General features: G+C 41.2%; 1 protein-coding gene across 3 annotated transcripts in view; it reads left to right on the forward strand.

The window, feature by feature from the left end:
- pias2 (protein inhibitor of activated STAT, 2) overlaps window positions 1-13,718 on the forward strand; it is a 39,083-nt gene extending 25,365 nt beyond the window's left edge. For all 3 annotated transcript variants that reach the window (XM_041787586.1, XM_041787587.1, XM_041787585.1), the window contains exons 9-14: window positions 2,364-2,524; window positions 2,825-2,958; window positions 8,602-8,788; window positions 8,931-9,067; window positions 9,142-9,179; window positions 11,444-13,718. In XM_041787586.1, the coding sequence (XP_041643520.1) occupies window positions 2,364-2,524; window positions 2,825-2,958; window positions 8,602-8,788; window positions 8,931-9,067; window positions 9,142-9,179; window positions 11,444-11,659 (873 nt within the window). In that variant the 3' untranslated portion in view covers window positions 11,660-13,718. The remainder of the gene's footprint in view (window positions 1-2,363; window positions 2,525-2,824; window positions 2,959-8,601; window positions 8,789-8,930; window positions 9,068-9,141; window positions 9,180-11,443) is intronic.
- The last annotated feature ends 1,738 nt before the right edge of the window (window positions 13,719-15,456 follow it).

A 15,456-nucleotide genomic window follows, 5' to 3' on the forward strand; every position in this document is an offset into this window, starting at 1 on the left:
ACGGCAGCAGGTGAGCCGGGGCATGGCCCAGACGCTCAGCGTCCTGCAATGATTGGACGGTTTTCATACATGAACCAGAGCTGATCCCCACAGACCTGAGGGAGAACTGTAAAGACCCTGCTGTCCTCTGTTCATCCACAGGTAGTTCAGGTGGGAGCAGGTGTAATAGTCCTCTAGCTGAAGTGTCTGGGTCCCAGTTTTGTTTTAGGAGCAGAGATGCTCTGTCACATTCTTTAGTTTTCAAAAACCCTTCTTTCCTCATTCTTAGAGATGTTTTTCTTAATAACAATGAGAATGACTTAAAATGATCCTTCCCTTCATGTCAGCAGTCAAATACATGAGTCTAAATAATCACAATGAGATATTAGTTCAGCCCTGGTTTCATCTCTCTTGTTATGGTGTTAATGTACATTATACCATGGTCTTGGTGAATACTTGATTCTGATTGGCTCTGGAAATTCCATTGGTGTCACTTAACTTCTGATATACGGACACCTTTCGAACTTCTCAAGTAGTCCCGGTCAAAAAAATCTTTTCACTGTTCCAAATTAATGCGCAGCAGCCGTTAGCCGTTACTCCGCTGGGAGTAACCATAGCAACCTGAAAGTCATATTTCTGAGCAGGGAGTTCAACGCTGCCAGTCTAAGCCTATGGACCGTCATCAACTGTCACTTTACTGACATAAATAAGACGACAGACTCCAGGTTTAAGACCTGTAACCTAAGACGGTCTTATCTTTTATATCCGACGTTGTTGACGTAAACACGACTATGTGCTCTCAGTTGTAATGAGAGCTTCTGTTCTGTGTTTACATGCAAATGAGCAGCAACAGTAGCCAGTGATGTGCGCTGGATATATGTGACAAAATGCGCATGTGCTGTGTGTTTATTGACGTGTGTCAATAAAGTTTTCTCCCTCTCAGAGAGGGAGCGCGAGATCCAGTTAGAGCAGAGCTGATGTCCCACTGTGTGGTTATTCCTCCGTTAATAATTCGGTCTAGTTCTGGATATGCACGTTAGAAACGCTGAGCAAACCGACTCTGCTAACAGACGTACGTCTTCTCTCCATCATCCAGAGAGGTGCGTGTCGCAAAAAACTCACTTCCTCCTGTTCTAGCTGCTGTAAACTACTGTCAGAAGATTCAAATAACACAAACAAAAGAAAAGAAGCCATTATTTCTGTATAGAGCCAAAGGAAACACTTCTGATGAACCGGCACGATAATATCTGATAAATATCTGACGGAGAATCAGCACCTGCAGGGCGTGGACAGCTCTGGTTCACGTCTGTGACCTCGTAGTGCTGAAGGAGGAATTATTCAAACAGCTAAAACTGAGATTTTTATCAGATGACTGTTCATGTTAACTTACAGTTTATATATGATCACATTCGTCTTCATGTCATTTCATTGATAAATCTGTTCAGAAAGTGTGCTGAGCGGACTATATTTTTGTTTCGTTGTGACTTGGTATCTATGGCCCGCCTATTTACTGGAGTAGTGAATAACGTTTACATTCCCTAAGAATGTTATGGGATTGGAATTAGTCAAGCCCTCAGGCGTTGCTTGGGGAAAGAAGTTGTTGTTTTAGTAAAACTTTCTATCTTGATCACAAAACGTATAAATCATAAATTAGTAGTTTTATTAATTATTTTTGTTGGCAAGTGACCACGGTATAAGCGGGTTAATGCCCTTCGAGGTGTCCAATTATCAGGGATTAATGCGGAGGACGGTTCACACCTCCGCGTCGTCCATTAATCCCTGATAATTGGACACCTCGAAGGGCATTAACCCTTACATAATTTATCCTCTGTGTTGGAAAAATACGTAAAACGAGGATATAGCATACAATGGAGCCAGCTTTGTTTTTGGCCTGTTTTACCAAAAACTCCTCAAACTGCTAGCTTCCTTCAGCCCGTCCTGTAGGGCCAATACTCAGTGACCTCTGGAGGATCAGAGCACCTCATACAACCACGCTAAAAAACACTGAAATATCCCTTTAAACTGAGGGAAAAACATCCCCCCGTCTGTAATGACCAATCATATTTCTTTGTCTACCTCTGGTCAGCAGATCTGATCCAGACTCAGTGATCACTGATGTTTAAACACCAGTACAGAAACAATGATGGATAATGAGCTGGTTTATCAGCTCTGGGCTTTCTGCAGTACCACTGGGGGGCGCCAGAGTCTGAGGAATAGACTCCACATCACTCAGGCTCAGATACAGGCATGAGGGACTTTCATAAAGTTTGTTAAAGAGCTGGTCTAATCTTAGATCATGAGTCACATCTCTGCCTTTAATATTATAAATTCTCCGTTATATACAATGATATTTTATAATAAATAGGTTCATTTCTCTGTCACAGTTAGGTAAGATGAGGCTGACGGTGCCGTGTCGGGCGGTCACCTGCTCTCACCTGCAGTGTTTCGATGCCGCGCTCTACCTGCAGATGAACGAGAAGAAACCCACCTGGATCTGCCCGGTGTGTGACAAGAAGGCGGCGTACGAGAGTCTGATCATCGACGGGTCAGTGTCTAAATAAGAACATGGCTCTGGTATTCCACACTTCTCTGTGTCAGAGTTTAAACCTTTATAATCACATATCAACACTACAGCAACAATCAAACAAACTGTAGATGACCGATGTTGGATCATTAAAGCTTTTTCAGACCTAGACAGCAGCCTCTCTCTATTGGTTCAGACATGATTTATGATGTTCAGGCTGGGTTTCCAGGCTGGTCTCATGATTTGATTCAGCCCAGGTGATCCTTCCTTTGTTATGTAGTAATAAAATTGTGATGAATGTGCATTTTCCTCTCTCTTTAGTCTGTTCCTGGAGATCCTGAACGACTGCTCCGATGTTGATGAGATAAAGTTCCAGGAGGACGGGACCTGGTGTCCAATGAGGCCAAAGAAAGAGTCTGTCAAGGTCTCCTCTCAGTCCATCCCAAAAATAGAGAGTAAGTACAGCATCGCTGTAATCTCTGTGTTTAGATTAGAAATAACAATCACACTCAGACCATGACCTTTTCATGGATTAACAGCTGATGTCAGAGCTCTGTGTCCCGCCTCTGATCCTAACATCACCACCTCTGTGGCTCTCTGACCCTGACCTGGTATCCCTACATGCTGATTAGACTGAATGGGAGACAATTAGCCACCAGCTAAGAGGCTAGCAGTGCCTCTTTAACAGCCTTTCTCCCTCAGGTTGACAAAAACATACTTTTAAAGGACACGCTGACGTACTGTTGACATAATGGACCTTGTTGGGTACTGGTTAGACTGGCATAACAGCAGAGGGCCTAAATAGCCTGCATGCAAAAGGCAAGGATGGAATGTTTTATATGCTTTAAATGATGAAATCTCTGAAATGGCAAGGATGGAATGTTTTTATATGCTTTAAATGATGATATCTTTGAAATGGCAAGGATGGAATGTTTTAAATGCTTAAAATGATGATATCTTCGAAATGGCAAGGATGGAATGTTTAATATGCTCTTAATAATGATTTTTTTTTAAATGACAAGGATTGAATGTTTTATATGCTCTTAATAATGATTTATCTGAAATGGCAAGGATGGAATGTTTTATATGCTCTAAAAAAGTGATTTCTTTGAAATGGCAAGGATGGAATGTTTTATATGCTCTTAATAATAATTTCTTTGAAATGGCAAGGATGGAATGTTTTATATGCTCTTAATAATGATTTCTTTGAAATGGCAAGGATGGAATGTTTTATATGCTCTTAATAATGATTTTTTTGAAATGGTAAGGGTGGAATGTTTTATGTGCTTTAAATGATGATATCTTTGAAATGGCAAGGCTGGAATGTTTTATATGCTCTAAATGATGATATCTTTGAAACAGCAAGGATGGAATGTTTTATATGCTTTAAATGATGATATCCTCAAAATGGCAAGGATGTAATGTTTTATATGTTCTAAATGATGATGTCTTGGAATTGGCAAGGATGGAATATTTTATATGCTTTAAATGATGATATCTTTGAAACGGCAAGGATGTAATGTTTTATATGCTCTAAATGATGATTTCTTTGAAATGGCAAGGATGGAATGATCTATATGCTCTAAATGATGATATCCTATAATTGGCAAGAATGGAATGTTTTATATGCTCTTAATAATTATTTCTTTGAAATGGCAAGGATGGAATGTTTAATATGCTCTAAATGATATCTTTGAATTGGCAAGGATGGAATGTTTTATATGCTTTAAATGATGATATCTTTGAAATGGCAAGGATGGAATGTTTTATATGCTTTTAATGATGATATCTTTGAAATGGCAAGGATGGAATGTTTTATGTGCTCTAAATAATGATTTCTTTGAAATGGCAAGGGTGGAATATTTTATGTGCTCTTAATAATGATTTCTTTGAAATGGCAAGGATGGAATGTTTTATATGCTCTTAATAATGATTTTTTTTTAAATGACAAGGATGGAATGTTTTATATGCTCTTAATAATGATTTTTTTTTAAATGGCAAGGATGGAATGTTTTATATGCTCTTAATAATGATTTCTTTGAAATGGCAAGGATGGAATGTTTTATATGCTCTAAATAATGTTTTCTTTGAAATGGCAAGGATGGAATGTTTTATATGCTCTTAATAATGATTTCTTTGAAATGGTAAGGATGGAATGTTTTATGTGCTCTTAATAATGATTTTTTTTTAAATGACAAGGATGGAATGTTTTATATGCTCTTAAAAATGATTTTTTTTTAAATGGCAAGGATCGAATGTTTTATATGCTCTTAATAATGATTTCTTTGAAATGGCAAGGATGGAATGTTTTATATGCTCTTAATAATGATTTTTTTTTAAATGACAAGGATGGAATGTTTTATATGCTCTTAATAATGATTTTTTTTTTAAATGGCAAGGATGGAATGTTGTATATGCTCTTAATAATGATTTCTTTGAAATGGCAAGGATGGAATGTTTTATATGCTCTTAATAATGATTTTTTTTTAAATGACAAGGATGGAATGTTTTATATGCTCTTAATAATGATTTTTTTTAAATGGCAAGGATCGAATGCTTTATATGCTCTTAATAATGATTTCTTTGAAATGGCAAGGATGGAATGTTTTATATGCTCTTAATAATGATTTCTTTGAAATGGTAAGGGTGGAATGTTTTATGTGCTCTTAATAATGATTTTTTTTAAATGACAAGGATGGAATGTTTTATATGCTCTTAATAATGATTTTTTTTTAAATGGCAAGGATCGAATGTTTTATATGCTCTTAATAATGATTTCTTTGAAATGGCAAGGATGGAATGTTTTATATGCTCTTAATAATGATTTTTTTTTAAATGACAAGGATGGAATGTTTTATATGCTCTTAATAATGATTTTTTTTTAAATGGCAAGGATCGAATGTTTTATATGCTCTTAATAATGATTTCTTTGAAATGGTAAGGGTGGAATGTTTTATGTGCTCTTAATAATGATTTCTTTGAAATGGCAAGGATGGAATGTTTTATATGCTCTTAATAATGATTTTTTTTTAAATGGCAAGGATGGAATGTTTTATATGCTCTAAATAATGATTTCTTTGAAATGGCAAGGATGGAATGTTATATATGCTCTAAATAATGATTTCTTTGAAATGGCAAGGATGGAATGTTATATATGCTCTAAATAATGATTTCTTTGAAATGGCAAGGATGGAATGTTTTATATGCTCTTAATAATGATTTTTTTTTAAATGGCAAGGATGGAATGTTTTATATGCTCTTAATAATGATTTTTTTTTAAATGACAAGGATGGAATGTTTTATATGCTCTTAATAATGATTTTTTTTTAAATGGCAAGGATCGAATGTTTTATATGCTCTTAATAATGATTTCTTTGAAATGGCAAGGACGGAATGTTTTATATGCTCTAAATAATGTTTTCTTTGAAATGGCAAGGATGGAATGTTTTATATGCTCTTAATAATGATTTCTTTGAAATGGTAAGGATGGAATGTTTTATGTGCTCTTAATAATGATTTTTTTTTAAATGACAAGGATGGAATGTTTTATATGCTCTTAAAAATGATTTTTTTTTAAATGGCAAGGATGGAATGTTTTATATGCTCTTAATAATGATTTCTTTGAAATGGCAAGGATGGAATGTTTTATATGCTCTTAATAATGATTTTTTTTTAAATGACAAGGATGGAATGTTTTATATGCTCTTAATAATGATTTTTTTTTTAAATGGCAAGGATGGAATGTTGTATATGCTCTTAATAATGATTTCTTTGAAATGGCAAGGATGGAATGTTTTATATGCTCTTAATAATGATTTTTTTTTAAATGACAAGGATGGAATGTTTTATATGCTCTTAATAATGATTTTTTTTAAATGGCAAGGATCGAATGCTTTATATGCTCTTAATAATGATTTCTTTGAAATGGCAAGGATGGAATGTTTTATATGCTCTTAATAATGTTTTCTTTGAAATGGCAAGGATGGAATGTTTTATATGCTCTTAATAATGATTTCTTTGAAATGGTAAGGGTGGAATGTTTTATGTGCTCTTAATAATGATTTTTTTTAAATGACAAGGATGGAATGTTTTATATGCTCTTAATAATGATTTTTTTTAAATGGCAAGGATCGAATGTTTTATATGCTCTTAATAATGATTTCTTTGAAATGGCAAGGATGGAATGTTTTATATGCTCTTAATAATGATTTTTTTTTAAATGACAAGGATGGAATGTTTTATATGCTCTTAATAATGATTTTTTTTTAAATGGCAAGGATCGAATGTTTTATATGCTCTTAATAATGATTTCTTTGAAATGGTAAGGGTGGAATGTTTTATGTGCTCTTAATAATGATTTCTTTGAAATGGCAAGGATGGAATGTTTTATATGCTCTTAATAATGATTTTTTTTTAAATGGCAAGGATGGAATGTTTTATATGCTCTAAATAATGATTTCTTTGAAATGGCAAGGATGGAATGTTATATATGCTCTAAATAATGATTTCTTTGAAATGGCAAGGATGGAATGTTTCATTCAAACCAGCTCTTGAGTACATGACACTCCTGTCTGAGAGGCGGTTTCTCTGTCTTTGGTGTTTTGAGTTACAGCCATTATGGATAGGGATGGGACCGATCCGATCCAATATCGGTATCAGGTCTTATATGGACGTAATTAACAGATCGGATATCTTACTGACGGCGCCGATCCAAGTGACCGATCCAAATCCATCCTACAGTTTGCGGTAGACCATGAGCGCACCGCAGTCTAACAGGAGAGAGTCTGTGTGTGACTGAGCTAGTCTTAGAAGGATGTTCTTAGCGGTACGATTGCCTAGTAGATTAAACGTAAATCTATATTTAGAACAGTCAGAACTAGTCTAACGATGAGCGGGTGTGACGTTAGCCTGATAACCTGTGGCTCCTTTCATATTTGGCCTCTTTTCACTTGCGGGTGAGTCGTCATACGTGAGCTTATGACAGCCCACATACCACTTCATTTCCATTTACTACTGTGGAAAACTGTGGTACCGCGGTCTTCCTGCTATATGCTAACAGGTTAGCCATTAGCCGTTCGCCCCCGCCGTCCTCATTGTTTACATCCTGCGAAGGGTCAGAGAGGAAGGCTGCAGCCATTAACTGAAGCTACAGCGGCCTCTGGGAGGTTCCTTAAAGAGACGTTATAGACAGGGATTTATAACTTAAACTCAGTTGTTGTTTTTTGGATATTGCTGATATTTATTTTTTAGTAGTTCAAATAAATTTGTTTGGAATACATTTAAATTCTATTCATTTTTGTATTTTTTTGCTTTTTAATAAGAGGAGCTGGGTGGTTTACTACAGCCTCATGCAACCTCACACATTATACCAACAACAGTAATAATTGTTTAAAATCAGCATCAGCACATATTTATCAGATTGGAACTGAAATAAAGTGTGTCGGTGCATCCCTAATCATGGCACCAGATGACGAGAGATAGAGAACTTCATGTTTTGTCTCATTGTATTTCAACAAGTTACAAGGACTTTATCAGAGCTGAAGAATTTAACTCCGCACAGCTCCCCTACGACCTCGTTCTGATGGATCCCAGTCCAGTCCACATTTCTGACCAGTGTCTAGCAAAGTCAGGCTTTAACCACTGTGAGAGGATTCTTGGTTTTGGAAATAAAGCTTCTTCCCTTGATGGAGCCCCAAACAGCAGCTCACAGGATAACACACAGCTCTCATCCTCTGTGCGTAAAGGAGAGTGCCAAATACGCAGACAAGTGTGTGCCGGGGTCAATCTCACATTTTACAGCCTAAAAACAACACTTATGTATACCGAGTCATCAACACGTATAAATTCATCAACGATGGATGCCGTGATGATGTCGGCGCGTGAATTATCCGTGCCCAGGCCTGGATGCGTTGAGCAGTGTGAGTGCGGGCCAAAGGGGGGGCAGGGGAGGGGGTGAAATGGGCTTCAGCACGGTACGGATGGCCCAGTGTGAGTGCGCCCTTATTTCTATCAGTGTTTTTACTTTCTGAGTCTTGTTCTCAAATTTGAAAACATTCTCATCCTAAACATCTCTGTGCTCATCTCTGCCTCCCTCTCAGCGGCGCCTCCTGTGCGTCAGTCGGCGGTGGTCGCTCCTCCTGCTGAGCCGAGCTCCACAAAGAAAGCTGACGTGATCGACCTGACTCTGGAGAGCTCCTCCTCCTCTGACGATGAAGAGGAAGCTGATCCTCCTCTGAAGAAACGCTGCGTGTACATCTCTAAGAACGAGGAGATGCACTCCAAAGGGTGAGTGAGCTGTGACTCAGATAAAACTTCCTCAGGGTGGATCAGACCATATGACCTGGGTTAGACCTGATAGTCTAGATCCATCCTCAACCTGACCCCCCAGATCTCTGTGTTGTGGACTAAGTGTGGCGTGTTTCCTCAGCGTGTTGACCTACCAGCCCACCGTACGCGTCCCCAACGTCCAGGCTCTGGATCCGTCGTTTCTGACGTCCACGCTGGCTGAATATGCGGTCCCCTTCCACCCGTCCACACTGGCCCCCATCCCCGCAGACATGCAGAGTGAGTCCCTGATGTAATGACCTTTACTACCACTAGGTGGCGCTGTCACTAACCTGTTGTTTTGTAACCTGCAGGTCTGGATTTGTTCTCCTTAATCCAACCAGATCCCCAGGTAAGAGTCTGTTCCAGCTAACATGGTTACAGGTGATGTGACCAGTCTGATGTAGCCATCGCTGAGATTAGGAGGGCTTTAGGCTTCTCCTGATTGGTTACAGTGTGAACACTGAGACAGTGATGGTGAGAAAGTGGTCTGAGATAGACCTGATCCTGGTTTATGCTTCTGTGTCAGACCTATGCTGATAAACACGAGGAAACATGGAGAAACAGAGCAGTGTCAGTAATTACCCTGACTATCAGGTCAGGTATGGGAGCACGGACCGGTCTGGTACCTTGGTCCTGTACTGCTCTGGCCTATAATTAAAAATGTAAACATAGAATATAACTAAGTTTTTTAACTGAATTTCCACCACAGATGGTTTCATGATTATTCATAAGAATGCAGGAAATAAAGTATTGGATCAAAATGTCCTCCGGAGGACCCCATACCCGCCTCTGAGGTTATAAACTTAGAACAAGAAAGTAAGGAGATTTGTGTTTGGTGGATTATTTCTTTGTTGTAACAATGCTTCTTGGTAATAAATCTGATACCCTTGGAAAGCCTGTTTATTACCCTTTTAAATGACGCCACATTTGTAAGGATCATGCATTTGTGGGATGAGCAGCAGAGCTGAGTATGTGGGTTGCACCCATGAAAAATGTTCCAAATCTTCTCTCCCAATGCCAAAGAGCTGATTCTGCTGTTTCTACTGACTCTTGCTTTGAGCTTCTGGCACCTGTGCGTGTGGGCGGGGCTACAGTGGTCAGTAGATGTCAGCTTCAAGAATCAGCATGCCACGTTTGACTGATCTGGATAGGGCCGTGTGATAGGACAACTTCAAGCTGGTGCTCTGCTAAACCAAGTTGCAGCATTGTTCTGAGTGAACCCTAGTACCAGCTCCAACCTGACGGCCAAGTTCCATATAACGGAGGATGTCAGAGACAGGCCAGGAAGTGGGCGTCCCAAGAAGACCGTTTCCTCCCCCCTGTCAGCACTTAGGTACCGCAGGCTGTCTTCTACAGATTTACAGTCAAGGTTTGCAGGACGATATGGCCGACGGCTCTCTGCCCAGACAATCCAGAATAGACTGACCAGCCAGTCTCTGGTCTCATAGGGCTGCCAGGGGGCCTGCCATGACTGCCCTTCGCCGTCAGGCCCGTTTGCACTGGTGTTGGTAACACATGCACTGGAACCTGAACATGTGGAGGAACGTTATGTTCAGAGGTGAGTCCAGTTTCTGCCTTAGGTGGAGGCAGTGTGACGGTGTGGGGCGGCATCTCCCTCACTGGAAAAGCCAGGCTGGTCATCAGAGAGATGGAGATGAGATTCTACAACCAGTGGCAATCCCTTATCTCCACAGTATGGGACTGAACTCTATCCTTCAAGATGACAACGCTTTCCCCCACAGAGCGGGGTTTATCAGAGACTAGCTCCAGCATCTGGGAGTGGAGAGGATGGAATGTCCTGCCAGCAGTCCTGACCTTAACCATTGACCTCTTGTGGGATCAGTATGTCTTGTTTCTTCAAACTTCAATCATCCAATCCACCAAACACCAAACAAGAGTCAACAGCAGAATCAGCTCTTTGGCATTGGCAGAGGAGATTTGGCACATTTTTCATGGGTGCAACCCACATACTCAGCTCTGCTGCTCATCCCACAAATGCATGATCCTTACAATGTGGCATCATTTAAAAGGGTAATAAACAGGCTTTCCAAGGGTATCAGATTTATTACCAAGAAGCATTGTAAGAAAGCAAGATGTAATCTACCAAACACAAATCTCCTTACTCTCTAAGTTATTTGCCTCATACTGTTGTCAAACACTCGACCAGCTACATCTTTGTACAGCCCAGACAAAGGTGATTCTTGTTAATGTTCAGACTGTTTGTGTCAGAAACACCCCTGTATGGATGCAGTAAAGGCATTAAATGTGGCAGAAATCCTCAGCTTTGGGATGTAGGAGGAGGAGTGACAGTTCCACCCCCTTCTGACACCTACGGGTGACTATTAGGAGAGAAACAGCGTCCATCAGGGCGCCGGTTTAGCACCGGTAGGGTAGAGGCCCATAAGCAGAGGCTGTAGTCCTCGCCGTAGGGGTCACATGACCTATCCTATCAGAATAAAGGAGAAACAAAGCCCAAAACATGGTCTTTAAAAAGAACGATAAAGACCCCCAACATCCCCGGCTTCACCAACATTCCTGCGTAGCTCAGACCCAGAAGCATAAACCAGCCTTTCTGAGCGTGCTCTAACTGACCATAACTCCTCCCCCCCCCAGCACTATCGTCCTCAGATGTTCCTGGATAATCTGACCAGCAGCATGCAGAGTGCCGCCAGCACAAGCTCCGCCCTCGTCTCCTCTTCCACCGGACATTACGACTCCAGTTCCCATGCTGCCACGTCGCTGCATGAGACCCGGGTCATCACTGGAGGAGGGGGGCCAGCGGGGGGAGGGACGGACAGCGGCATCTCAGACATCATCTCGTTGGACTGATGACGGCCCGGTGGGCCGGACTGAGGCTGCAGAACGGACAGGATAACGCCATCAGGACGGGATCACGTGACGTCTCTGCTGTGACAGGACGAGGACAGACTCGCCGCGCTCAGCTGCTCATGGACGGCGGCTTTCTTAAGCCCTTTTTGTACTAAACAGAATCAGAGCGCTGGACGTCATGGCGTCCTGATGATGCTATTTGTTCCTGAGGTCTCCTACCAGGACCAGGAGCATCTGGGTCTCTGTCCTCCTGTGGTTAAAATATTTAATTCATGACTGCCTTCACCGCTCCACGGGCTCACCGACATCCCAGCACGCCAACACATCAACGGACGAACGTTTGTCATAGAGAGGAGCGTCTTTTCCCATCATCACGTTCTCAGATATCCCAGATTCAGTCGACTATTATCTCAGAATGAAGAGATATTTCTACCAGCCTCTGGTTGTAGTTCAGTGTTACAGCCAGACGGTGGCAGTAGAGCATCACACAGATAAGACTGCACAGAAACCACTGCCACCATTTTGACAGGGGGAGGAGCCTCATGTCTCTGTGACTCACAGCTGTCTCTCTATTGGATAAAAACCTGAACAGAGTTTTTATAAAGTTTTGGTATTTTTTTAATTATTGATCAGTAATCGATGAACTGATCGTCATTATTGATCACTGAAATAAACGGTGTTTACATGGACTTTAGTATCCTGGTTCTGACAGAGACCAGGATCCTGTGTTAACAGATAAACCTGGTTCTTCATATCCTCACAGACCTGACAGAGACCAGGATCCTCACAGACCTGACAGAGACCAGGATCCTCACAGACCTGACAGAGACCAGGATCCTCACAGACCTGACAGAGACCTGGATCCTCACAGACCTGACAGAGACCAGGATCCTCACAGACCTGACAGAGACCTGGATCCTCACAGACCTGACAGAGACCTGGATCCTCACAGACCTGACAGAGACCAGGATCCTCACAGACCTGACAGAGACCAGGATTCTAAGTTCCATGGTTACACAGTCATGAGATCCTGTCTTTCTAAACTCATGGTATTGAGAAAGTATGGACATGTCTGTAATGGCGCTCTATTGGACACACAGTAGGCTGGTCAGACAGTCATTCAGAGCTTCTCATTGGCTCTTTCAGATGCCTCCTTTCTCTGTTTCCGGGCAGATTTCAGTAAAGCCTTTGTTTTGAAGTCAGAGCAATAATGTTTGAGTCAGTGGAGTTTGATTGAGGTTGTAAATGTGGCTGACACTCTTCATGGTCCCAGAATCCTCCCTCCTATAGGATTATAATGTTAGATCAGCTCAGGCTGTCCTGATTGGAGGATTATAATGTTAGATCAGCTCAGGCTGTCCTGATCGGAGGATTATAATGTTAGATCAGCTCAGGCTGTCCTGATTTGAGGATTATAATGTTAGATCAGCTCAGGCTGTCCTGATCGGAGGATTATAATGTTCGATCAGCTCAGGCTGTCCTGATCGGAGGATTATAATGTTAGATCAGCTCAGGCTGTCCTGATCGGAGGATTATAATGTTAGATCAGCTCAGGCTGTCCTGATTTGAGGATTATAATGTTAGATCAGCTCAGGCTGTCCTGATCGGAGGATTATAATGTTAGATCAGCTCAGGCTGTCCTGATCGGAGGATTATAATGTTAGATCAGCTCAGGCTGTCCTGATCGGAGGATTATAATGTTAGATCAGCTCAGGCTGTCCTGATTGGAGGATTATAATGTTAGAATCAGCTCAGACCGTCTTTTGTCTGTAGTCTAGTCCAAGATTTTAGTTTGTCTAACCAGCAGGGGGTGCTGCTCTGGATTCTAAGATCATGTAAGAGTTTAGTTTAATGTTAGTTCAGATTTAGGACACAGTGGTCGGTAGGTTACTGTGGTCACTGAGAGCTCAGAAAACTGCTGTCTGATTGCTCTGATGAGAGTGATGATGATGAAGATGATGATGGTGATGATGGTGATGAAGATAGTGATGGTGGTGATGATGATGATGATGATGATGATGATGAGGGTGATGAAGATGGTGATGATGATGAAGATGGTGATGGTGATGATGATGAAGATGGTGATGATGATGAAGATGGTGATGATGATGAAGATGGTGATGGTGATGGTGATGATGATGAAGATGGTGATGATGATGAAGATGGTGATGATGATGAAGATGGTGATGATGATGATGATGATGGTGATGATGATGAAGATGGTGATGATGATGAAGATGGTGATGGTGATGATGATGAAGATGGTGATGATGATGATGATGATGATGATAGTGATGTTGATGATGATGAAGATGGTGATGATGATGATGATAGTGATGATGATGATGATGAAGATGGTGATGAAGATGGTGATGGTGATGATGATGAAGATGGTGATGGTGATGATGATGAAGATGGTGATGATGATGAAGATGGTGATGGTGATGATGATGATGATAGTGATGATGATGATGATGAAGATGGTGATGAAGATGGTGATGGTGATGATGATGGTGATGATGATGAAGATGGTGATGATGATGAAGATGGTGATGATGATGAAGATGTTGATGGTGATGATGATGAAGATGGTGATGATGATGAAGATGGTGATGATGATGAAGATGGTGATGATGATGAAGATGTTGATGGTGATGATGATGAAGATGGTGATGATGATGAAGATGGTGATGATGAAGATGGTGATGATGATGATGATAGTGATGATGATGATGATGATGATGAAGATGGTGATAATGATGAAGATGGTGATGATGATGATGATGAAGATGGTGATGGTGATGATGATGAAGATGGTGATGATGAAGATGGTGATGGTGATGATGATGAAGATGGTGATGGTGATGATGATGAAGATGGTGATGATGATGAAGATGGTGATGGTGATGATGATGAAGATGGTGATGGTGATGATGATGAAGATGGTGATGATGATGAAGATGTTGATGGTGATGATGATGAAGATGGTGATGATGATGAAGATGGTGATGGTGATGATGATGAAGATGGTGGTGTGCTTGGTGTCCCATGAACAGAGCAGCTACCCTCCTCTGATCCTGAACTGTGGAGTCGTCCATCAGAGCTCCATCTCAGGGACACAAACAGCGCCGAGCCTGATGGACCCGCCCACATTCAACCATGAGTCTTTCAAAGGTCAAAGGTCTGAGGGTCTGTCCTGCTGATATCTGAGTTTCCGTAGACTTGGTCATAAATATCTCCCCTCCAGATGACTCGGCAGACCTCATCTCTGACTTCATTACAACACCCACATACCAGCCGTCTTTCCCTCGTGGACCGTTGTCCTCTCCAGTTCCACCAGCTCTTCTAGAAGTTTCCACCTCTGGCCTTCTGTTGGCAGAAACGGAGGGGAAAGGCTCGATGTTTTTGAAAGGAGGTGCAGACGTCAGATTGGTGTACTGCTTCTTGAGCAGCGATGCCTGCAGGCAGGTCAGGAGACTGGACAGGAGGCTCAGGATCTTTGTTTCTAGGTTAAAGTTAGGAGACAGACTCAGGTCCCTCAGACTGGTCCAGTATTTCTAAAGTTTGAAACTCAGATCGTCCCAGAACAGATCCTCTGACCGGAGGAGAGGACAGTTGTCTGAGCTCTGAGCTGTACCATCAAGTAATTTTTACAGTTTGTATTCCTCAGACTTTATCCAGCATCTGACCTGGATCACTCCTGGTTTCTCTGCAGCTCCACAGAGACTAGACTGTAGTTCCTCCACAGGTTTATTTCTCTACTGGTTTATTTCTCTGCTGGTTTATTTCTCTACTGG

Source organism: Cheilinus undulatus, linkage group 5, assembly GCF_018320785.1.
Source record: "Cheilinus undulatus linkage group 5, ASM1832078v1, whole genome shotgun sequence".
NCBI lineage: Eukaryota > Metazoa > Chordata > Actinopteri > Labriformes > Labridae > Cheilinus > Cheilinus undulatus.